This window comes from Cryphonectria parasitica, assembly GCF_011745365.1.
Source record: "Cryphonectria parasitica EP155 unplaced genomic scaffold M406scaffold_4, whole genome shotgun sequence".
NCBI classification, from domain to species: Eukaryota; Fungi; Ascomycota; class Sordariomycetes; order Diaporthales; family Cryphonectriaceae; genus Cryphonectria; species Cryphonectria parasitica.
In genome coordinates this window covers 859,816-883,566 of record NW_024468912.1, presented here as the reverse complement: position 1 = coordinate 883,566, position 23,751 = coordinate 859,816, and the positions used below count along the sequence as shown (strand labels likewise).

At 53.3% G+C, this 23,751-nt stretch overlaps 9 protein-coding genes and 1 non-coding gene across 10 annotated transcripts; 7 read left to right on the top strand and 3 right to left on the bottom strand.

Annotated features, from left to right (window-relative positions):
• Nucleotides 1-1,584: 1,584 nt before the first annotated feature.
• M406DRAFT_338918 (putative peptidylprolyl isomerase-like protein) lies at nucleotides 1,585-2,350 on the top strand (the record flags this gene model as incomplete). The annotated part of the gene is made up of 3 exons (XM_040921404.1): nucleotides 1,585-1,599; nucleotides 1,770-1,832; nucleotides 1,925-2,350. The coding sequence occupies 3 exons, from the start codon at nucleotides 1,585-1,587 to the stop codon at nucleotides 2,348-2,350; spliced, it is 504 nt and encodes a 167-aa protein (XP_040776427.1).
• A 793-nt stretch (nucleotides 2,351-3,143) lies between these two features.
• Nucleotides 3,144-3,244, top strand: M406DRAFT_t60. The gene has a single exon. It is a non-coding gene; the product is annotated as a tRNA-Leu (tRNA).
• Nucleotides 3,245-3,970: 726 nt separating this feature from the next.
• On the top strand, nucleotides 3,971-4,897 carry M406DRAFT_355925 (uncharacterized protein). Its single transcript, XM_040923298.1, has 3 exons — nucleotides 3,971-4,247; nucleotides 4,312-4,503; nucleotides 4,581-4,897. Exons 1-3 carry the CDS (start codon nucleotides 4,036-4,038, stop codon nucleotides 4,747-4,749), a joined length of 573 nt encoding a protein of 190 aa, XP_040776426.1. The 5' UTR covers nucleotides 3,971-4,035; the 3' UTR covers nucleotides 4,750-4,897.
• Nucleotides 4,898-6,426: 1,529 nt separating this feature from the next.
• On the top strand, nucleotides 6,427-7,935 carry M406DRAFT_60185 (uncharacterized protein; the record flags this gene model as incomplete). Its single annotated transcript, XM_040924671.1, has 4 exons — nucleotides 6,427-6,737; nucleotides 6,850-6,873; nucleotides 6,909-7,849; nucleotides 7,916-7,935. The coding sequence occupies 4 exons, from the start codon at nucleotides 6,427-6,429 to the stop codon at nucleotides 7,933-7,935; spliced, it is 1,296 nt and encodes a 431-aa protein (XP_040776425.1).
• A 5,765-nt stretch (nucleotides 7,936-13,700) lies between these two features.
• On the top strand, nucleotides 13,701-15,338 carry M406DRAFT_256136 (uncharacterized protein; the record flags this gene model as incomplete). Its single annotated transcript, XM_040917081.1, has 3 exons — nucleotides 13,701-14,180; nucleotides 14,238-14,679; nucleotides 14,779-15,338. Coding segments are annotated over 3 exons (1,482 nt in total), but the record flags the coding sequence as incomplete, so codon positions are not given.
• A 1,234-nt stretch (nucleotides 15,339-16,572) lies between these two features.
• M406DRAFT_345872 (zf-ZPR1-domain-containing protein) lies at nucleotides 16,573-18,351 on the bottom strand (the record flags this gene model as incomplete). Its single annotated transcript, XM_040922126.1, has 3 exons — nucleotides 16,573-17,522; nucleotides 17,556-18,092; nucleotides 18,166-18,351. 3 exons carry the CDS (start codon nucleotides 18,349-18,351, stop codon nucleotides 16,794-16,796), a joined length of 1,452 nt encoding a protein of 483 aa, XP_040776423.1. The 3' UTR covers nucleotides 16,573-16,793.
• A 529-nt stretch (nucleotides 18,352-18,880) lies between these two features.
• Nucleotides 18,881-19,294, bottom strand: M406DRAFT_243260 (uncharacterized protein; the record flags this gene model as incomplete). Its single annotated transcript, XM_040916204.1, has 1 exon — nucleotides 18,881-19,294. A coding segment is annotated over one exon (414 nt), but the record flags the coding sequence as incomplete, so codon positions are not given.
• A 485-nt stretch (nucleotides 19,295-19,779) lies between these two features.
• M406DRAFT_257314 (DUF866-domain-containing protein) lies at nucleotides 19,780-20,519 on the bottom strand (the record flags this gene model as incomplete). Its single annotated transcript, XM_040917166.1, has 5 exons — nucleotides 19,780-19,919; nucleotides 19,985-20,111; nucleotides 20,173-20,238; nucleotides 20,313-20,427; nucleotides 20,485-20,519. The coding sequence occupies 5 exons, from the start codon at nucleotides 20,517-20,519 to the stop codon at nucleotides 19,780-19,782; spliced, it is 483 nt and encodes a 160-aa protein (XP_040776421.1).
• Nucleotides 20,520-21,501: 982 nt separating this feature from the next.
• Nucleotides 21,502-22,782, top strand: M406DRAFT_257757 (uncharacterized protein; the record flags this gene model as incomplete). The annotated part of the gene is made up of 1 exon (XM_040917190.1): nucleotides 21,502-22,782. A coding segment is annotated over one exon (1,281 nt), but the record flags the coding sequence as incomplete, so codon positions are not given.
• An 81-nt stretch (nucleotides 22,783-22,863) lies between these two features.
• Nucleotides 22,864-23,322, top strand: M406DRAFT_321950 (uncharacterized protein; the record flags this gene model as incomplete). The annotated part of the gene is made up of 2 exons (XM_040919579.1): nucleotides 22,864-23,262; nucleotides 23,320-23,322. The coding sequence occupies 2 exons, from the start codon at nucleotides 22,864-22,866 to the stop codon at nucleotides 23,320-23,322; spliced, it is 402 nt and encodes a 133-aa protein (XP_040776419.1).
• Between the last annotated feature and the right edge of the window lie 429 nt (nucleotides 23,323-23,751).

The following is a 23,751-nucleotide window of genomic DNA, read 5'->3' as shown; positions in this document are numbered from 1 at the left end:
TGGGCAAGTCAGGCTGGCATGGCCTGGAGGGATGTCGGCAAAGGATTGCGTCTGCGTGCAGTCGAGATTGGGGATTGGGATCCTTGAGAAGCAACCTATAATGCTGGAAGAAGTGCTCGCAGTCGGCGGAAATACCGCACCTGTCAGCACAAATTGTTATTTGGCCTGGCTCCCATTTGTATCAGGGCGATCCCATGGTCATCAGCTGGACCGAGGATGGCGGACTTGAGGGTCAGACGGAGCCCGGCGCAACCTGAACAAAGTGCCAAATCTCATGTATGTGTAGCGTACCATGGGACATGGAATTCGAAGATGGTTCGATGCACATCAGAGAGAAGCAGGAGGACAGGACCCACAGCAGATCATGGTCAAAGGGTTTCACTTACAGAAGCAAACTACTATGCAGTAAAGCAGTACTGTGATATCTCAAATTGAGGAGGTCGAGTTGGTCAGAGCGATGAGCTACAGGGCAAGATAGAGGTAACAGGATAGGACAGGTAGAGAGATGGCATCAAAAACAACAATCGATGCTTGCTGCTCGCTTATGGGCACCGCAACAATACGGAGTAATCACAAAATATGGCCGAGGTGGAGGACGACGAGGACGGGGGAAAGGTTTCCCTGGACGACGCTGGTTGTTGACGCTAGCAACGAGGATCTACGCTAGGAAGTCCCCTGCCTTTTTCAGACCGTGGGCCGGGGGGGAGGGGGGATGGTCATCGCATCAAATAGAAGGTGCATCTGGCAACCTCTCCTAGCAATAAATAACAGCAGTAGGCAAGACATGTCAGCTCTGTAAGTAGGGATGCAGGGAGGGGCTGGGTACTGGCAACTGCCTCGGGCTTTGTAAGTCTGCTGAGGCCTCTCAAAAGAGCTTACCGACTAGTGAACTACTACTGTACAATATTACGATACCACTACTACTATTACTACGACTACTACTGCCCACATATGCAACAACATGCATGTCACCACAGCCCTATCACTGATCAGCACCCACATCCATTCAACACCCACACCTGTACGAGCCGCATTTGGCCCCCCTCCCTTCAGTCCGTCATGATTAACCAGTTGATGACTTACAGTTGGGCCCGTGGCGGGGCGATAGACTGCCGGCAGCCCCTGTTGAGACCTTGTTAAACAGTGCCAATACCCCAGAACGCCGCATTCATCCACCAGACCCTCTCTCCACAAGAGAAATCCTCGGCTTGCAGGGCTTGACAGGGGTTTGAATCAATGACGCAACGGGAATTTGATCAACATGACTGACGATCCAAACAGATATGGCCACGCTCTCGGGGCTGTGGAATGCTCGCGTGTCCCGTCTGCCGGGTACTACTAGTATGCTAGCCGCGTATAGTACAGTACGTACCAGTAGCATTGCAGTAAGAGGGGGGGGGGGTCTCCAACGGCCCAATCACATGTTACTGAAACGACAGGGGCAGCTCCAAGTCGCCCGTCGCCTGGAAACATTTCGAGGTCAGGCCCAGACCCAGAATGCTGCCCCTCCAGAGCGCAAAATTCCCATGCTGAACATCCAAACATGACAGCATAACGCCCGTCCACTCAACACAAGTAGCCAACATGTCGGTCACGCTGGTAAGTTAGACTATTATCTTGATCTCCCTCTCTTCTGAAATGGTGCGCTGCGTGCTAGACGCTGCGACGGAGCTGTCGCAAGAGCCTTTCAACCACAACAGCGGCCCCCAGCTCCTCCGCCGTCTGGCACTGCGCATAAAAAGCAAATGCTAACACGCGTTGTCGACCAGCATACAACCCTTGGCGATCTCAAGATAGAGATATTCTGCGAGAGCGTGCCTAAGACCGCAGAGGTGTGTCCCTCTCGCCCCCTTTTCCCGAGCGATGTCCACGCTTCACTCTGGCGCAGTTTTGCTAACCTGGAACCGCATCATCCCTTCGCCAGAACTTCCTCGCCCTCTGTGCATCCCACTACTACGACGCCTCCCCCTTCCACCGACTCATCCCTTCCTTCATGGTACAGACCGGTGCACCCGCCAATCCCTCGCCGCCCGTGAACCCAAAGGGTGGGCGGTCCATCTGGGGCGGCACCTTCGAGGACGAGATCAGGCCCACCCTCAAGCACTCGGAGCGCGGCATCGTCTCCATGGCGAATAAAGGACCGGCAACCAACGGTTCTCAGTTCTTCATACTCTTTGACAAGGCACCACACTTGGATGGATTGAATACGGTGTTTGGCAAGGTGATTGGCGATGACAGTCTGGCCACCTTGGCTAAAATTGAGGCGCTTGAGGTTGATAAGAAGAGCAGGCCGAAGGAGCAGCCAAGGATAGAGAAGATCACAATACATGCAAACCCGCTGGCCGGTTGACGAGAGAGAAAAAACCACTTGCTCAGCCAAAGAGCATTAGGGGAAAAAGAGGGAGAGAGGATGACTGCAAGCAGCCCTTCCACGGATGCGTGTGAGGGATGAGGGCTAGCCGGCATTGCTGCTGTGAATGACACGTTCTCAGCCATGAGCGGAGTGCCTGAGACAGGCATACAGTGACGCGCCATGACAGCGTCTTCCCGGTCCCCCCCAATTGGGTTGTTATGAGGACTCCTGGTGTCCGGCACAGGCGTCCTGCCTACGTGGGTGAAACAAAGGGTCAAGGACGATTACCAGGTGGCTTGGGAAGCTCGCAGTTCAGATCATATGGTCCACATTGTTGGCACTGAGTAGTGTCTCTCCAGACTGTACCAGATTTGAAGAATGCTCCGGGCTGAATGAACTCCCATAGCAACCAGATGGACCGTTCATTTGTCCTATGTGCGATGGCGTCTCGCACCGCCCTATTCATCCGGCGTAACGAGAAGGAGAAGAGTGAGGTTGCCTTCTGTGTACAACACACCCACAAAGCTACGATGGATAGTTGAAAGTGTATCTCAAAAAAGAAAATTGAAGCCACCTGCCAATTCGCTCCCGCAATAATGAATGCTTCTTGTTGCTCCTTCCTCCATCTTCATGTCCCTTTCCTTTTTCCCTTCTTCCTTTAGGGTATACTTTGCTTGGTAGATGTATAGAAAAAGCGAGCATAGGAATAGTGATCAACAGGTTCCAGTCTTTGCAGACTAATCAAAATATGTCTATATACAATTTTGACAAGATATTGATGAATAACCTTGGCAAGATGGCCGAGTGGTCTAAGGCGTTGCGTTTAGGCTATCTAAACAGTTCTACCGCAATTTCACTTGTGAAGCGCATGTTCGAATCCTGCTCTTGTCAATTTTTCTTTTTTCCCTTTTTCATTTGACCGTTCCCTTTCCTTGTTCTCCATGTCTCTTCTTAGTTACTTTGACTTTAAAGTTGTTTCAAATCGATCATTTAGATGCAGGTTGACGTGGAAAAGCGCAATCAAGGTCCAAGGATCCAGCACTCAGGATTATGTTCTCTTAAGACTTTCGATATTCTTGCTGCCGAAACAAGCAGTGAAGGAATCTGGTTGGGGAATGCGAGTTGACATTTCACTGTTCTTCGATTGAGATCTCAGCAGATGTCGTACATGTTAGCTATAAAAAGACCGTGCCACATAACATTACCCTTACCTATACTCCTTCGTAATTGTATTCGGCTCCCAAACCCCTGCACAACGAGGTGCGGCGTATTCTGCTGCCTAAGGACGCTGGCCAGTTGGAAGATTCAATACGGGATTACATTCCACTTCCTACGAATTTAGCAGATATCTCATAGACCAGCCCCCGCCAACTATTGCGCTAGATAATATCATCCTCATACGAAGCGTTCCATGATTTTGGTTGGGACCCCAAAGGTCTGCTGACTGCATACGAACATGTAGCACATCTTACTGCAACGTACCTTTTTCCACTTTTCAATCCGTATAACAAAACCTTGAGTACACAAATAGCCCCGATGAACCACCTGGCTTATATACCGAGCTTTGTGAGAGTGATATAAGTCCTCGTGTCGCCTCTTTCAATGTATTCATGCAAGTCTTTTCATCTGAATAGTAGCTTGCAGTCCTAGATCACCAAAAATTTACTCACCATATCGACGCCATGTCTTCAGCCGAAAATCCCGAGCCTCAGGATGAAGGAGTCACGACAACCAAGTCAACATTGCCTCCTGGTAGTAAGAGCTCCTCCTCTCTCCCGCCGGCTGTCGAGTCCCAGCCCCGTTCCGATGCACACTCGGAGGGCGAAAGAGAGGCGTCAGAAGCAGCGAAAGTCCTGCCAAGTCATTCCGACATCCAAATTGAAGAGAGGCCAAGGTACACAAACACTGGCAAAGAATACAAGTGTTGTTTACACATTTGGCTTATACATGCATTCTAGACATGAAGACCTCGCAACAGCAAGCCCTCGTTCCGAAGAGAAGCAAGTGCAGCAGATGATTGTTCCGAATAGCGCCCAGTTAATGGTCACGCCGCTGGAACAATTGACTACGAAACCGGCGCAAATAGACTGTCCTTACTGCCATCGATGCACAATGACCTCGGTTACCGCGGAAGGCACTTCGATGCAAGCGTAAGTGCTTATTATGTCGTTCGGTTATCGTGTTGGATGTATGAGAAGCATGCTTAGGTACTGACGTATGTTGTTAGCGTCGTGGGCGTTCTGTTGTGCTTGATCTGTGTTTGTGCGGCTTGTCTCCCTTGTGCGTGTGGCTGGTTCGAGAATCACCATGTCTACTGTTCATCTTGCAGGAAAAAGGTAGCTATCATCTCCGACGATGGTTTTGTTCAAGTTATTCGGCCCGTTGAGCAGCGTTAAGTGCCATCTGCTTTCCCAGCGAAAACTCAATACATGTAGTACAGAAATAGGTTTTTTTTTCTGGTTTTCTATATAAAGGTCATGTACTTGTGCAAAGGGGTGACACACGCACCTTATCACTAACATTCTATTTAAGAAGTGTTAACGTATCATTTTATAAGGAATTTCCATAGCTGTGTTCGTTTACGACAGAGCCGTTTCTACTACAGATACTGAAAACTTGAACAAGCCTTGTTTCCATATTTTATAATTATATAATAACCTTACCAGATTTTTTCAAGAGGTTTCGACATATACCAGCTGAATGCTCCGAAAGAGGGAGTTAAGACTGAAAGCACATTACTCTGGTACGTACTTACTTGAAGTAATACCCATGTAGCTCAACTATTGCTCCCCCCCCCCCCCCTAGCTCACATTAGAGTTCTTTCAATTCAGTTGCATAAAGCCCAAAATGTGCAGGATACCGACACCGTAGAAGTAAGATCTGGCTACTAGGCGAGAAACTAATTACACATCCATGACGTGCAACTATGCGTGGTGGCTCAGCGATATATTCGAAAGCGGGAGGCTTCAGCGAAGACCATCAGCACTTCCATGGGTCGAGGGCTTGACTAACTCATGAGCCAGCTGCGCACACACTGCACGGACTGGGGAAATTCCATCCTGGTGGTCATGGGTACCGTGTTGGAGATCGATATCTGCATGCAATTCCGCTGGTTGTGGCCGATGTACCCATTGGTTATCACCATCGGCATCCTGATTCTACTTGTCTACATAATAGTCTCGAGTTCCGTTTTTGCTTGATAATGGCATAAGAGAGTTATCTGGAAGACTTATGTACAGCCGCTGCTTCCCTATGGTTTGAAAACCAGCGGAGGAAAGACGACACCATACTCTCTGCAGCAGGAGAATTGAGCAAGGCAGCGAAGGGTCTAAAGACCAATTGAGCTTGGAGAATGAGGCATGGCGGTTTCACAGTATTGACGACGAGAAATTGTGCTGCTTCCAAAATTGGGATCTGATTAGCAGGATTTATATATAATTCAATATCCAGGACATGGAATAAATATTATCCTTCTCATTTTCCACTTCCAACAGGAAACCTCTTTCCTTCTTGGTCTGATGGCAACACGAATCCTCAGCACTTTCTTTTGCCATCACATATACTGAACTATGACTCCAAGCGCAAGCTACGTTGTACATTTCCAATATGCAGAAAGTCACATGGATTCTCATTCACGTTCTCGGCAAATGGAAACACATGAAGCTATGCAACAATGAAGAAGAGAGTGGTTCTACTCTCAACCTAAGGATGATTTCCCTGAACCCGCCAGGGCCGCAAGGTGGGACAAATAGCTGATATTCATGTAATATTGTAGTGGAACTTCAAACTATAAAATTTCCAGATTATGTCGCCCCCTTCTTATATGATTTCCAAGTTACGCTGGAGAGATTTTCTATTCATTGACCAACATGGTGTAAGTTAGCATTGCAGCCCCCCGGCGCCGGCCCCCTCTAGCGCTAGCCCCCCCCTCGGCTGCCTGAATTTTTGGCCTACCGCAGACCTGCCCCTCCAAGTCGCAATACCCTTCAACGACAGAAACGCCCGCGACACCTCTCAGTACAACCTCCTCCCCCTACCCCTCCTACGCTCTCCAGCGACACCTGTCCTCGATCATGACGTTTGACGACGATGACGATTTAAATAAGCAGCCGCCAGCGCCCCAGAATCCCGAGCAAGCCCAGGACACAGCGGACGAGGCCCTCGAGGACGAGGCGCAAGACTTTGCGCAGTTCGCATCCCTCCAGCGCAAGAGCATCTCAGCACAAGCGATACGCAAGGGCGAGAAGGACTTTGAGAGCCATGGCACGCGCTCGCAGGCCAGCGCGCTCGAGACGAGCCGCCGCGCGATGGAGGACGTCTTGAGCTACACGCGGCTGCACAACCCGGGCAAGGACTGGGTGAGGGGCTGGTACTTTCCGGAGCGGTGGGCCACGGCGGGCGAGGAGGGCGAGGAGCAGGCGGAGAAGGCGGAGCGGGAGGGAATCGATGACGAGAAGGCGCTGAAGATCGCGCGGGAGAAGGCGGCGGCGCGCAAGGAGATACATGCTCGGGACCGGGTGGTGTGTATGGGGCTGGAACACCGGACGCTGGGCAGGAAGATACGAGGACAGGGCACGCAGGTTCCAGGCTGGGACCAGGTCTGGCTGCTGCCGGAGGAGGCGCTGTTCCTGATCGAGAGGGGCACGCTGGATCTCTGGTGGCCGACTGCGTCGATGGCCGAGATCTTCTCCGTCAGAGACCTCGAGGAAGAGGATGAGTACGCGCTTGGCTACCCGCTCAGCCTGCAGGCCGCATACGCTCTGCTCGTGGGTGAAGAGGGCGAGCGAGGCAAGGTTACGCTGCGCAACCTCCAGGTCTTCTCGAATCTCAACCGCGCAGGCTTCAACGTCATCCGCGTTCCGCCACCAGACACGATACCACACTCTACCACCGTCCCGACTGTCGATGAGCCTGCACAATCCCTCTGGCAACGGCTCTTGTCACTCCTCTTTCCTGAACGAGAGCCAGCTTACCCGGCGTATGGCCCTCTCGTCCGGCCAGGCCTCTATCGCTCATACGCCCCCATCTACAAACAACTCGCCCTCATCCCGAGGCACAGACCAACACCCCACCCCCCAGCACACCCCTCCGCCACTCAGGACTCACCTTTCCGCGTTCAGTATCACATCTGGCGGCCCGGCACACCTGGCTGGTCCAAGACCAAGCCGCCCACGCCACCAGACTACCACCTCGCCATTGTCGACGCCCACGACACCTACGTGCCGACGGGAGAGGAGGTCACCGCGTTACTGGACTCGGTGCCGTACGCGCCGCCCCCAGAACGAATGAAAGGGCATGTAGTGCACCAGCGGCTGAAGCACGGGCATCGGCATCTTCTTGTTGCTGTCGTGGACCATGGCGTGACGAACTATCTGCGGATTGCGGAGGGTGCCTTTGGGCAGGAGCCGCTGTACCCGAACTTCGACTCTGCGAGAGGTCCGAGGGGTGGTAAGCGCGGCGGAAAGGGTGGTGGTGGTGGGAGAGGAGGCAGGGGCCGTGGATCACGAGGCCGCGGAGGGAGAGGGGGCGGCAGAGGAGGTTGAGGAAGAGCCTTGCTGCCAGCCACATCAACATCGGTCTAATGGGCCAAGTATTAGGCCATATGAACAGCTGGCAGAGCGTATGAGCAGGCTAGATTCTGTCTGTTATCTTTGCAGGCCATTCCGACTTGCCATGCTTTGCTGTGGCTGTTCTCTGCCTACTGTGGTATCTACTTGGTGAGTCTGTTCTCACGATATAATCGATGTTCCCAGCTGCGTGGGCCACACAGGGTTTCTCATCAAGCCAGGTTACTTTCTAAAGAACCAACGAGTGTTGCTCTTCGTCCCGTTGCACAAAGGCTTCTTTTTTTTTTTTTTTTTTTTTTTTTTTTTTTTTGGTTCCACGGCTCTATGTGCGCGATTGAGGTTCGGCCATGATCCCACAAACGTAGGCTAGAGAGATAAGATCCAATGGCCAGGGCATTTCCTCAATGAACACTTGTCCTTTTTCACAGGTTTGCCTGTCACATGGGCGCGTTTGTGTATTGCGCGGCAGCTAGGTTACTTCATAGTTTAGTTAGTTGGTGGCAAACCCAGTAAGCATATTGCGGTTCAGTTGCAGTGCCGGGTGTTTTGGGAGCACATGTCAGATTGTACAGTACCACATACATATTGTAGTTGATTGTACTGGGGCCACATGTTCCCTATATAATTTAATTACGAGAGATAAATCCATCAGGTTCAAGACGAAGCCCCGTTCCCACTCAATCGAGAAGGGGGGAAGAAGAGGTCCACGTAATTCATTGCACCTGAGCTAACATCCACCTAATCTATATTTAATTACGACAAAGTCCACATGTCAAGTATTTTCAGAAAAGGCAGTGTGTGCATGTGGACAACACATGTTTTTTTTGCCCAAGCTAGAACACCAAAGTTCCACCGATCGCTGAACCAAGTTTAGTTGAATCAAGAATTCGGGGGGCTTTTAGTGGGCCGATCCCGGTAAAAGGTGAAATTTGCATCAATATTGCGTATTGGGGGGGGGGGGGGGGGATTGTTTGTCTTACCTTTACCGAGTGTCTTAATCTAAGCGGATAGTGTGTTTGATGGCACCATACCAAAAGTTTGACCAACCCTTCTTTTTCTCTTTTTCCCCCCCCGTCCACAGACCGAAACTCTCGTCTCAGAGGAGTGGGAGAGGGCATATGAGATGACAAAAAGACCCCAATGCACTCTCTCCCTCACCTCTGTCTCTTCCCAAGGCAGCTGCTGATCATTTCCTTCCATCGCGCGTGCCTGTAACATCAAGTACAGTTCACTCGGCCGAGCTGGACGTCGGGGCCGCTCCACATTTAAGTACTTTACAGCAAGATTGGAATGCCGGGCCTAATCGGAAGATAAGCAACCTAATAAGAAAAAAAGAAGAAGAAAAAATGGCAATGTCTTATGTGAATGTAATTTCCACTCAATTTAGTGGACAAGAAAGTACGAAGATTTTTCTTGTTTTTTGCTTGTCCTTCTGGGCTGACCTGCTGATTTCTTGATCATCTATGTGCAAACTTAATTTCGGGATTCAATTTGGAGGGGGGGGAGGACGGCGAGGGGTCTAGGCACTTTTGGTAAGGGGGTGGAACTTCCAAAAAAGTTCACTTTATTCTTGTGTCACCGTATCAGTTGTCTCAATGAGGATGGTTGTGTTCGTCTTGATTCTCTCTCCTCCAGTGCCAAGCCAACCTAAATGTAATCCGACGCACGACTACTTGACCCCTTTTACTGGAGAAATCTTACTGATTAATGATACAGATGACATGATGTAAAAGGAAGACCCAAATGCCAAAAGAAGATAAAAAGTTCTCTGTGACAAGTGAATTGGTTGAGAGAGTATCGGGGGATCCTGGCAGAAGGGCAACCAGATGGTGGATAAGTGGTGGGTGGTAGTGGATGGTGGTGTGGCATGAGTGCCTGGGAACAAGGTCAAATGGGGGTTGGTGGGTTGGTTGGTTGGTTCCATCTGGCCAAGTGCCCACAGGCGTTTTTCTTGTCTTTCCATTCCACACTGCAGTGTGGTTCGCCACCTGCGGACAAATGAAATCAAAAGCACTATAACCACCGATGATGTCAAGGCGCATTGTTCTCCAATCCGATGCTGCTGATGGCGACAGCCCTTGTCATGTAGTTGCATGAACACAGCATAGAGCATGGATTTCACTTTTATTTTTATCATGTTCACTTCTCGAGGAGTTTGGTAGTCTTTCCCCTCTTCTCCCTTCTTTCCGTTTTGGTGGTCGCAGTCGGTTCGCTGTGCCGAGGAAAAGAGAGAGAGAGAGAGAGAGAGAGAGAGAGAGAGAGAGAGAGAGAGAGAGAGAGAGAGAGAGAGAGAGAGCTTTTGAAACTTGAGAGGGAGATCCTAATCATGATTAGCGCACCCCCACACAAGGGCACCGGGCATTGGTGACCTCTACCAATAACACTCAGGTCTCTAGTCCAGCTCCGAACCTTGGTCAAGCTGGGATGCCGCTGAGACGGTGTGACAGATAGAAGCAACTAGATTGGGTAAGGAGAAGTAACCTTACGGTTCAGCTGCTGCCCGTGGGTGGTGGTGGTCACTGGTGCAAAACATGGATGCATTACTTGTGAAAGAAGAGATGAGATTACATAGTACACATTGGCAGAGATTGAAATCAAGTCCAGTCCCTCTTCTGGTCCGAATACGAAGATTAGTCCAAAGTGTCCTTCTTACTCTCTTCCCAACCAAGGGATTGACTTGTGTGTCAAGGGAGGGAAGATAACGGTTCAGGCTAATATGTACTTGTAGAGGAGAGAGTTATAGTCCAGGTAGTTGGTTGGTCTTCTGTTGGACCGACCGCCGTCTGACTCTCTCTCTCTCTCTTTCTATCTCTCCCTCACTCTTTCCCTTTCTGTTATTATTTTTATGCATGAGGGCAAGGGCGTAGTTCAGGTGTCTCCGCGCTAAACGTTGCGTTGAAACCTCTCGCTGATTAACGTTTCGACCACAAGAAGTATCCCCTGCACTTCCCTTCTTATCCTCTAAGCCTAGGCCCTCCCCCCCGGCCCTTCTCTACTACTTTGACTTCGAGGCCTTTCAATTCGTGGTCAACCTCTCTCCGTTCTTCCCACAATCTACTTCCTATTCATCAACACGAGGAGACCACCCCCCCAATTTCCAACACACCCAACATCACACCACACAAATCTGTCTCTTTCTCTGTCTGTGTGTGTCTCTCTCTCCTCTCGCGTAGACTTGGTCTAAGACTTGCAATAAGCATCTGTTTTTTGTTGTATCCACCCCTTTTCCTTTTTTCCTTCTAATTTTGCGCGGATCGGAGTCTTCGCGACCTGCCTCTTTTGATCCTGCACTGTTGTGTCAACCGCGCGACCACACCTCTCTCTCAAGCACATACACACCAAAAAGCTTACCCTTGGGACCCCCCCCCCCCCTCTCGGGGCAGTGAGTGTATCTGATAGCGCCGGAAGCTGAAACTGAAAATCAAAATCACCCATGGAAGCCGACACCGACAATACAACAATCATGGAGACCCCCCGGAGCGTCTCCGCCAACGTTCATATTGTCGAGTCTCCCCCGAAAGGTCTGACGCCCGTCGCCTCACACAACACCTCGGTCTCCGCAAACCACAGCGAGGCCCGGGAAAGAAAGAAGACCGATACCATTAGCCCCAAGCCCACTACCCAGGCGCGGTTTAATCTTCATGTTGACAACGACAACGAGCACAAGTATGCCCAAGTCGCGCCCAAGGTCGAACCACCCGAGACGTAAGCAATGTTCCATTTTCCTTGCTGTCTCTCAAGTCTCGCATGTCTCTTTAGCCTATCTCGGCAGCGGCTCTTCTTGTCTCAAAAAAGACATCATCCATTGCCATTGTCATTGCGCTTCATCATCATCAATCCTCATCCTCATCGTCATCGTCGTCATCACCATTGACCAAGCTGGCTGTATTTGGCAATTCCAATCCTGAGCCCACAACTTTTCTCTTCTCTTCTTCCCCCTTCGTACCTCACCAGTTTCTCCCTTGTGTGCTCATCTGGACGCATCCTACCTTATCGAGGTTTCCTTTTTACCTGAAGTCGGCACTGGATGCCCGATGGAATTGATAAGCCACGGTGAGAAAAACAAATACCTTGACTCAAGTGAGGCAGTATACTAGTAGACCTTTGGGGGCTGGCAAAGACTCACTGTGTGCTGCACCGCAACAAGGACCAAGAGCAATCACCACTATCACACCACCATCACCACCATCAGGCACAGCCATTTTGTCATGACTTTGTACAACTGGCCAGTGCCATACAGCACCACTCTGCACATCATACTTGGTCACCCCTCCTCCTGGATCTCGATTCTTGGTGGCTCTCAACCCTGCCTTAGCTTGATGGCGGGGTTTGGCCCTGAAGCTACCTTCTAGCGACAAGACACTGGGGCCTGGGCACACAACCTTCCCTCTCAAGCAATCATGTGTGTCATTGTGTCATGCTCAGCTCAGCTAGCTGGCTCTCGCACCAAGCTCGACTGGTTCAACTGCGCTGGCTACAGTTCCAATCCCCGCCTCACCACCACCACAACACAGATGCAACCTGAAAAGGAACTCAGAGTGACACTTATTCACAATGCCTTCTACTGTTCCATATGGGCGGCAACCCCAAAAGGAGAAGCAAGGGTTAGTGTTGGTCAACCCTTTTTTGGCATTTTTAGCGCAAGCGTTCTTGTTGATGTGTTGATGTGTCTGTCGATGGCTTCGCCTAAAGACCCGACTCCCAGACCTGATTACCCTTGCGTTGCTCCCTCCTAGGCCCGGCCCCCTCTCCCTCCTTCCTCCAATCTCAACACACACATCCACATATTTATGAATGCAACATCAAGACTACAAGAGTCATGTCGTCTGGATTGCGAAGAGTGAACCTCATGTCAAGTGCCTCCTGAATTCTGAGATCTACTTCCACAAGTGTCAGGAAGGATCATTGGTGCAAGGTGTGTAGACTTCTCGAAGTCACTTGCCACCCTTTTTCCAACGGGGTTGACTTGTCCTCAGAGAATTCGCTACCATCGCTCTTTCCCCCCCTTGTTCGATGCTCTCGGTCTTTCCTCTCCCCTCGCGTTCTTCTCCTTTTCGTCTCCAACCTTTCAAAACCCTCAGTACGTCTTCAGCAAAACTGACTGGTAGTGTGGATCCAGCGCGATGGAGAAACCAGTCGATGCATCCGTAGAGGACGACAAGAAAAAGAAGGAGGAGGCTTCTAATGGCACCCCCACCGACGCCACCAAGGAGCACAGTAAGAAGTCCACTGAGCTCAGGATGTCTACCCCCAAGGTTGACAATGGTCCTGCTGGTCCTGCTGCTACCGCTACCACTACCGCTCGTGTCGTCAACGAGCACGAGGCAACTCCTGACGATGCCGAGTCCATCCTGCTGAGCCCGCCCCCTGATAGCTTGAGCCTCAACTCAGAGGCTCCGAACGAGGGTCCTGAGGACGAGATTGTCGTCAAATCTGTGAAGGGCAAGTCTACTGGATCCGATACTCCTGCTTCCGCCGCCGCGGCTGCTGCTGCTTCTGTTGCCGCCGCCACCGTCACCGGCGCTGTTGGCAAGGGCGACAGTGGCGAGGCGATAGATGTCGACCACGAGAGTCCTGCAGTCGACGGAAACGGTGCCCAGGAGCCCGAGCAACGCCCCAAGCGCAAACGTGCCTCGTTGTACGACGACCTGGCCGAGGAGAAGCTGGACAGGTCTATTCTGGATGACAGCATCGACGAGCCCGCCACGCCCGTGCCCGCCACAGCCACTCCGTCCAGGACTACTGCCGATAGCAATGTCAACAACAACGTTACCAACACCAAGGGCGTCATCCTTGGTCACTGGCGCGACTCCGACGCCGCCGATGGTGACAAGCACGTAGTCAAGGGCTTCATCGACTCCCGCGACCGACTTCGCACACGTGTTCAGCCCATGAACCGCGATGGCAAGAGTGTTGCAAACAAGTACCCGTTGAAGCCCGGCCCGGGGGCTAGCTGGGTGACCTTTCAGAACATCGTCTTTGACGACCACCTGGTGCACCTCGACCAACAGCAGGTCAAGGAGTATGTCAAGGTTCGTGCCGAGATGTCCTCCCAAGAAACCGAAGAGGAAGCCAGGGCCAACGACAAGAGCGCCGTGCAACAGGCCATCCAGATCTGTCAGAGCCGTGGTCCGCTGCCCGAGAGTGGTGTGCAGCCGCTCATTGCCTATGGCGCCGCCGTCCCTGAGCACGCTCGTATGGGCTGGAAGCGCCGTCGTACCGGCCACAGCGGCATGTCGCCCACTACCCCGGAAACCCCGGTCCTTCCGTCCAATAACCAGCCCGTGCTGCCCGCCCGGATCGCCCCGACATATCAGCCCGTGCAGCCGGCGCCCTCGACGCACCCAGTCCCCGACGACCTGCCTGGTCATCGGCCCACCAAGATCCTCCTCGGGTATTGGAAGGAGTCTGCCGAGCCTCTCTTGAAGGACAAGCATGCAGTCTTTGGCATCCTCGGCAACAACGACATGTTCCGCGTCAAGGTGGGCAGGGAGACCCGTGATGGACGTGCCATGCAGAGCAACTTTCCCCAGGGTGCTGGTGCCCTGTGGATCAACTCTCACCAGTGGGAGCGCGAGGACTATATTGCCGACCTGTCCCGCGAGGAAATCAAGGAGTACTGCCGTGTCCGCCAGTGGCAAATCGATCACGGCGAGCGCCCGGACGATGTTGCCGAGAATCGCAAGCAGGCCATCACAGAGGCACGTCGCCGCACTGCTGCCGGCCTCAGCAAGTCGACTTCCAAGCCCAACGGCGTGAGTGCAGCCAGCAGCCACAACCAGAACCACGCCCACAGTGCTGGCCAGAACCAGAACCACTTCACCGACGCCGCCGCCGCCGGTGTCTCCCCCGCTTCAGGCGCTCACCACGAGGCTCCGGCCCACGAGACTCGTCGTGCCATTGCCCGCCGCAGCGGCGGTCCTCCCATTTACCCCAACCCCCCTGGCACTCGCCCTGGCTCGTCCCCACAGACGCCTTCCTTCCGCGCCGCCAACCGCTCTTCTTCGTCGCACACTGTCGATCCTCGCCTTGAGCGGGCCAGCAGCCTCGCCCTCAATGCCGTCTCTCGAATCGAGGCAACCCAGGCCAAGGTCGAGGAGCGTGATGCTCACAGGGGCCCACCCAGCGGCGGCCCTCATGGAGGTCCCAGTGGCCCTAATGATGGCGGCGGCCCTCCCGCCCAAGGTGGAGACGCCTTCCGCGAGAGCATCGGCCGCCTCAACAACGTCTGGTCTGCCCAAGAGGCCCACCGCATCCGTACAGGCAATGAGGATGCCAAGATCCACATGGGCGTCAAGTACGAGCGCAAGCGCAACGGGCCATTCGCCGGCAAGCTTGTCTCCCAGGGTGCCATCATCAGCATCGACGGCGAGGATTACGTCGAGTACCGTGTCCTGACTAAGCCAACTTTCATCTAAAGACGCTGCCGTGTTGATGCGTCGAACTGTCTTCGCCAAGATCCAAATCGGTCTTTTTTCCCTTTCCCTCCCCCCCCCCCCCTTCAGACTATAATGTTCCTGTTTCCTCGTAACGGCCTCACCTTCCTTGGCGTTGTGGCTTCTGGAGATAATACCCCTCAACCGGCGTCTCTCTTTTTTTTGCTGTACTATTTTCTTCCTTTTCTCTCTCTTTTTGTCGCTGTTTTGTCGGTCTATTGGGCTTTTTGCAACCCTCTGGACCTGTGTTTTTCCAGAAGCAACACAGTTGTCAAAGAATGAATCGTTCCCTGATACACACTGTACGAGTAAGACGAAGAAGGAGTGAAAAAAAGGGGGCAGAATTTGCTGCATGGATGGGTTTTGTTGGGCGGAACAGAACCTGCCTGTTCTCTCATCTTCTCTAAACCAGCGGCCGGAGGTTATCTGGCTTAATAGGGTACGTTACCACTTGACATCGCTCTCTGGCGGTCCCCTTTCACACTCAACCTCGCGATGGTCAGCTGTGGACCTTGTTACCTCATGCGCGGTTTGCTTGATGGGGTCTGGATATCTTGGGTGAATCGTCCAGGCGGGCTGAACACTTAAGTTTGGTAACGGCAAACGGGATACCTGCTTGGGAGGGGTTTCATGTGGAGCTGGGACGTATGATGGATGGAAGATTGGACGGACGACAGGGCGCACTGTCTTGCAGGACGGCCTGACTGGACTTGGCTGTCCTGGCTGACACGTTCTGCTTTCTTTTCTTTCCCCCTCAGATGGGGCAATCTGCAAAAGCGAAAAACAGACAAGACGCGACTCTGAAAGATACTCACGACAAAATGAATAAAGAGGAACAGTAGACGACCGCGGCTGGATATCGACGTTTAATGGAGGATGCAAACTGCTGGGGAAACCTGGTGGTGGCGGCTGGGCGGATGGTTGGATCGATTGATAGCTTAGCCATGTCTGTCTGACCTGACCCAACAAGTCAATTTCACAATCTGTGTTTATAATAAAACTCTCTCTTCTTCTCCCTCTTCCTCTCATCTTGGCCCTAATGGTGAATTAACATACATGTAATCGCTAATAGCGAGACAGGGGTATCTTAGGTCACATGTTAAAGGAGTCAGCCGTAATCAGGAAATCCATTTTACGTGCTTTTGTGGTTGCAAAGAAGGTATTTGACATGGTGAGAGAGACAGAGAGGCAAGGCAGTGAGCGAACGAGTGACGTTGACCAGACAAACAGCAAACTTTTTCTTGATTCCTTTCTTGGTATCTCTATAATGCATCATGGAATCTATACCTGCAACTCACTCCCTTTCAAGCTTACCCATACTTCCAGGAGTTTAAGGCCAAACAAACCCCCATTTTTGCCCCGTCCCGTGCTTCTGCACGATTGCTTGAGAAATCTGCAAAATAATCCCCACTACTACCACCGCCACCACCACCGCCATCATGATGAAGCCGTCTGCTGTTGCTGCTCCTCCTCCTCTTTCTTCTCCTCTGTCTCATATCCTTCGACCTTCATGTCCTTCAGGCCCAGGTCTTCCTCCTCCTCCTCGGTGCGCTCGTAATCCTCCACTGTCATCTGCGCATCGGGCTGCGTCGGGTCGTCCGCCATGCTCTGGACGTAGCTGCTCGCCAGCGGGTCCGTCAGCACGACGGTGAACTCCTTCCTGCCCTGGGTGGCATCGTCCAGCCCCTCGAAGAAGGCCGTCCACCGGGTCTTCTCCTCGCTGCTGAGGCTGTCGCCGCCCTCGCCGCTGTGGCCGTCCACCTGGAAGATCTGGTTGCGCAGGTCGTCGCGCACCTGCGTCAGCAGGCCCTCGACCGTGGTGAACCGCCCGCCGAGTGTGCCCGGGTTGACGGAGAGCTGGAGCTCGGGGCACTCGAGGGCGCAGCTCTCGCTCTTGAGGATGTCTCTCGCCAAGTCTTCGCTTGTCAAGACCTTGAGGCTGATCTTCTTGCCCTTCTCCGGTACCGCACCGCCGGTCTTGACGTCGTTGCTCTTGTATCCACACGCGTCGCACAGCGTGCTCATCAGCACAACTTGCTTAAAGTGCGGGATGTCCACCATCTTCATGTGCGTGACGCAGGGGTGCATGCAGCCGGGGCAGCTGGCCGGGAAGCTGTACACTTCGTCGGGTATAATCTCCTCGTTGTCATCGAGCCGTCCCTGCCCCTGCAGAGGTATCGAGCCGTCGCCGCTGGCAGCTGTGGTGTCGCTCAGCCCCAACGCCTCGTTTTGCTCCGACGTGCGCTCGTACTCGCGCTTCTCCCACTTGCCCACGCCGTCGCGCAGGTCCGGCGCGATCCAGCTGTTGCCGGCCGGGTCGTCGACGTAGACGCGGAAGGGGAACGCCTGGCCGGCGAGCATGGCACGCGCGCGCGTGATAATCTCGGCAATCTTGCCGTGGACCTCGGGCTGTTGTTCCTTGCGGGCCTCCTGACCCAGCTCGAGGTCGTCGACGACGCTCGAGAGCAGACCTTCGACGTTAGTCAGCTGACCCTTGCCGGCCGGGATCTCGAGGTCAAGCTCGATAAACTTGACCGTCGCGGTGTCGGCCTTGACGACCTGGCGGGAAAAGTCGGCCATGACAGTCGGCCGAAGCTCGTAGTGGGTGCCCTTGGGCTGCACGGAGCCGGCAGCCTGGATCTCATTGTTATGGAAGCCGCAGTGTTCGCAGGAGAAGGACATTATGATGATCTCGCGGAAATAAGGGATCTTGGTGAGAAGGAGGCGGGTCATGCCCTATTTTTTGATGCATATTTGTTAGCCGTTGCTGCCATAGTGGTGAGGTGTAGATGGAAATAACGAGACTCACATTCTCGTGGCAGTTCATGCACAGAGACTCGATCTCCTCGACAGGCTTCACATCGTCATCGTCGGTTGGGAGCTCCGCGCCATTGGTGGCGGGAGCAACCTGATCGACTTGCTGACCGATGGCCTTGAAGTAGTCGGACGAGGAGATGCTGGTGATGCCGTTTGTTTGTGGTGGATCGGAAGACATGGCGAAATTTGCGTTGTTATGAGTATGTTGCGTGAGGGTTGTTGATTTGGACTCTGCGCCTCTCGATCCGAAAATTTTGGAGGGGAATCGCAATCGCTGATATAGAGGCGATGGCGGGGTAGTCACAGGCTTATGTCATAGTTGGAGGGTGGTGGGGTGCCACTACCTTAAGGAATCTTCTGGCGGTCCCTGGGTCAAACTTTGCGTGCCTTGGTCATAGTAGCATGGGTTGAATCCTCACTAGGCAGGCTAGGCGCGTACGAGGAGGCAGGGGCATATGGAGCTCCCTGAAGGACTGGCGGGCGAATAATTGCAGTGGCTTGCTTCACTTCTTGAGGAAGTCAGATAGGCTCAGCCCAAGGCCTGAAGAAGGCGCAGAGGCCTGCTTCTGGCCTAAAAGCGCCTGGAGGCCAGCCTTCCGGTTCTTGGCTCGCTTCTTGCTGCTTGCATTCGCCGACATCTTGATTGGCTCATTCGAGCCTTCCGGCAATTTGACATGCTGGAGTCCTCTTCCTCCCTGGTTGGCGAATTTCCTGGACCGCGAGATGGGCTTCGGGCCTTCCAGCTTGATTTTCGTCTCTCTGTGGCACATGGCACACAGGATGACCTTTGAGATGCCACCAGGTCGGGCGCGTTGCCCTGCGTGAGGAGCTGGTGTCGCCAGTGCCTTCTGAGGCCGGGACTGCTGCTGCTTCTTGTTGCCCTTGGCCCGTAACCTCAAGGCCTTGTCTGTGCTGATCTTGAGGGTGTCGCCTTGGCCCGGGATGAGGATGTGACCGCAGCTGCTGCAGACATGTTGACGATGAATATCAGGTATTGGCACATTGTTCTCGACGAGCAACTCGCTACGCCTGCTCATGAGAAACGCAGATGTCTGTGGTGCGACTTGAGAGAGAAGATGGGCCGCATCGTTCAGAAAACGAACCTGTGGGGACAGGTCTTGGAACAGCATCTCGTTTCTGTGTAGTGAAGGCGTAGACACGAGTCGCCAACGAGAAAAAGAAGACCAAAGATGTTGTGTTTAAGCACACTGGAAATTCGTCAGTGGTTGTCGTCGTTGGCTCGGCGAGTCGGCGCCTCGGTGGACCTGGTTAGCAGCCCCCTAACGTATTTGCACAAGCGCTGTGGTGCCGTAAGACCCCCTAAATTTTTGTCATTCATCCTCCCTACCAGATATGTCGAAATATTCAAAAGTAGACCATCACAGGCGCAATTCTACCACAGTTTAGAGGGCGTCAAAGTAGGTTTTGCCTACGACCTCTTCTGGCAAGGCAATATCTTATGTATGTCATCCTCAGGGATTTTTTTCTTATATATATATTGTACTATGCACAGTACAGCTTCTAGCCTGAGAGCAATATGCAAAGCGATCAAGCTCTGTTCTTATGACGTCCTCATAAGTAGCAGTGTGCTATTCCTATAAATATCTCATGCTCTCTTGATCTCCCACTTGAGGTCCTTGATGCTGACCTCATCGCCAGCCTTCTCATCATAGTCGAACCACTCGCCCTCCGTCAGATCAATACTCGTGAACTTGGTGCCAGACTCTAATCCCTCAGCCAGCCACTCTCCCTATAGAAGAAACTAAATCAGTTCATGCCCTCTGTATAAGATATTGCAGGGGATAGGGAACCTGCATCTGGTTTAAAGTCGGTGAATTCGAGTCCGCGGCAGTCGAACTCGAGAATGTTCTTGGGCTTCGCCGGCTCAGACTGCTCATATGCGACTGGAGCAGCCTTGATGGTCGCAGAGGATTCGCGCTGGGAAACATTATATCTCTTAGCAAAGCATTACTTCTACATGATCTTGTGAGATGCGCACCTTGCAGTTCTTGCACCTGAAGACAAAATTGGCCTCGCCTCGGCTGCCGCTCATCTCATTTTGCTCCTGGTAGCCAACGTTAGCAGACTTGATGCTGAGAAGACGAAGGGAGTGAGGGAGTGATGGTATGGCCAACGTACGAAGCGGTTCACGCCAACCCAGTTCGCGTGAGTTTCTCTGCATGATGTACACTGGATCTGGAATGTGTACCAAAATGGGTTCGCCTCAGAGTCGTCTGGGCGAAGGTTGGTGACCCTGGCGAAGAACTTCAGCTTGGTACTTTGCAATGAGCTCTTCCGCACAACGACTTACCCGGCCAGCTCGCCGGTGACACTAAGAGCATACATATCAGCTCAAAGGAGAAACCAGTAGATTGAACTCAGAGAATGGTAGAGTTGTTGCACTTTGTTCGAAGTTTGGGGGCAGACAGTAAAGTCTTGCACGGGCACTTTGCTTAGGTTGGCCACAAGAGAATGGCTGTAGCAGTCAAGGCTCTTACAAGTTGTCTGGCGGGGTATTTCTCCCAGGGTCAGGGGGTCTTCTTCAAGCCTATTCTACTGCAGCCCCCGCCCCTCACCTGGACTCGATCCATCCACACCACGCCAAATTTTTGGAGAAGCACGCGCCTCGACCGAGATCGCGCAAGACCCTACATCGACAACAACCTCACCCCACCAACGGACTTGCAATCCACCAGCAGCCGGTGCACCCCTCCGAAATGCCTCCGACATGCCACTGCTCTGGTCCCGAGCTTCTCATGCTCATATCTGCACCTGCAGGTCCTGCGCACACGTCTTCTCGGACACCACGACCGCAATAAGACGGACTGCCACTGCCGTCAACCGCCGGCGCAATCCCCACCACACCCAGGTCTTTACGGCTTCGTACACTACCAACCCCGCCGCCGCCGGAGTCGAAACACTTTTCAAAGATGAACAACATAAAAAGAGGCAGGGAACGAGGCTCGTGCACGGGCGACAGGGCTCTGACCGGCTGCGAGAGACATCCCCCTCGATGGTCCGGCTCTATGTCCATCGTCGTCCCTCGCCCTCGCCCTCTTCCTCGCGGTCCCCCGTGATGCGCGTCCGAGCACCTATGAGCGCCATCGAGGCGTTGAACTCGATCTGCAAGATGGATGACTCGCTTGCGCGGCACCAGCAGCACAAGCGACAGCTTTACATCTTCCTCCGCCACATACATTCCACCTACGATCCTGAAGAGAAGCTGGGCAACCGCTATATTGACTATCTGGGTGCAAATCTCGACGCCGTCGACGCAGCCGTGGCGGAGGAAGCAAGAGATGAGGACAGTCTCGAGAAGCGAGAGCCCATGACGAGCATTCAATTCGAGAAGTTCCATGACATGGTCAACAGCATGGTCGACAGACTGATCGCGCAGTCCTACTACGACGAGCTCCCAGGCGACCCCGACAAGGCACGGCGGAACCTCAACAGCTTAGACTCTGCTTGGACTGCGATCCGCATGCTCCGCTCAGAAGGCTACCCAAGATACAATCATCCGAGTGTCGACCCGGCTGGAAGTAAGCAATCGCGAGACCAGCTGGGCGATATGATCCGGAACCTCTTCGCCACGTGGGACGAAGGGAAGGCGGCAAAACCCAAGTTCCAGGTCGCTAAGATCTGCTACAACCTGCTTGTCTGCCCCCACCCGCCGAGCATCCACCATTATAATCTCTTGCTGGCGGGCTTCATGAGAAAGAAGATGCACAACCTCGCGGACATTGTGACTGAGTCGCTTCTGGAACACAGCCGTCTTCGGCCCACGACACAGACGATTGTCTGCCTCCTGATCCATTACCGGCAAAAAAAAGATATACATGGGTTCTACAACATCATCCGCCGCATGACGGCCATCGACAATCGAGGCTTGCTTATAAGGCGCAGGTGGTATGCGGATGTGGTCAAGATACCAGCCTTGCATCAGTGGGCAAACAAACCTGAAGTGACCACGTCTCTGAAGGCGAACTGGGTTATTGAACGGCCGGGTCGGAGTCAGGACATATACGAGGCACTGGTCTCGGGGCTGCTGAGTTTTGGTCGCGTCAAGGACGCCGTCAAGGTCTTTATCGGCTCCCTTCAGGAGGGTGTAGGGACGAGCGTGGAGTTGTTTACGTACCTGCTGAAGCAATGTCTGTACACGATTGATGTCTCTGCAGCGGACATATTAGTCCGAGGGCTCATTGATAATACTTCGCTCGTGGTGTCGTTGATTCTCAGGAGCAACTGTCCAAGGAGGCTGGCTGAGCAGCTCTACCCAATCCTCAACATGGGCAAGCCACCTAGCTGGCCCTTTTCCAAAGAACGGGCACAGATGGCTTGGTCCTCGGCGGTGACGGCGGTATCTCCCCAGGACAAGGGCAGAATCCGGCTCCTCACCACCGCCCTCTTTATACGGCAGGCCGAAACCCAGCTGAGTCGGCTGCACAAGGCTATCTATCGCGCCAGTTACATGTTGGGCGTTGAACATGCCGTACAGAGGACGACGATTGCTCTCTGCGGGATCACCGAACTCAACGAGCTTCAGCGACACCACCAGAGAGTGGCGGCGCGTCTATTAAAACACCAGTCGCTGCTTAAGATGACTAGACTCCTCGAGGCCATGACCTGGGACGTGTCGCCCGGCAAAATCGGGGCCATGCACCACAGCGTGGTGCGCATGCTAGAGAATGAGATGCCACATGCAGCCAAGGCAGGCGGCTACGAGGACTGGGAGCACAATGCAGAGATCAGCCAAGTAGCTGATCACTGGCTCCGGTACAGGATCAGCAAGATCCAAGGGGACAAGAGCAACGTGCGCCGCCTGACGCTCGAAGCCGAGCTGGCCTTTGTCATCGGGCAGAGGCTCGTGGGTGACTTGCTACGGCTGCTGCCGTCTAGGGTGGCATGGGTGTCGCCAGGTGGCAGTGAGGAGGCGTTAGCTGCTCGTGACATTGAGAACGATGTCCAAGACAAGGAGGGCGTCCCTGAAGAAGACGAGGATGCGTCGGGCGAGCGCAGCCTATGGCCCACAGCGGAGGCGGGGGCCACTTTGCGCAGCGGCCTCTCCTGGGCGGGTTATGCAGATCGGACGGTCCGTGAAAGGGCCATACCCGCCCGGTATCCGTGGGCGACATCTTCCAACAAGAAGTAAATGACCGAAGCAGCAGCAGCAGCAGCAGCAGCAGCAGGCAGCACTCTGTATATATCCGACAGTAATCTGTACATGTATACACACACACCACACATAGACATGTATACAATCTAGAAAAGACGAGCCATCGTCGTGTATCTGCTGAACTGGTACCTCCTGTTTTCTGCTGCTTCAAGGGATGAACAGCGCATCAAGCACACACTCTCTGTCAAGTCAGCCCTGCCCCAGAGGTACACACATACCGCGGCCCACGGAGTAGTGAGGACCCTGCATCTTGCGGACGACATTCAGCCGGTTCCATCCCGGCGAAGTGGATGACATGGCGGGTGACACACCGACAGGACAAGCCCAGCCCTCGAAGCACCTAACTCTAACAAAACGAGAAGATGAAATGAATTGTGGCTCAATCCTGGAAGCCTTGCACATCAT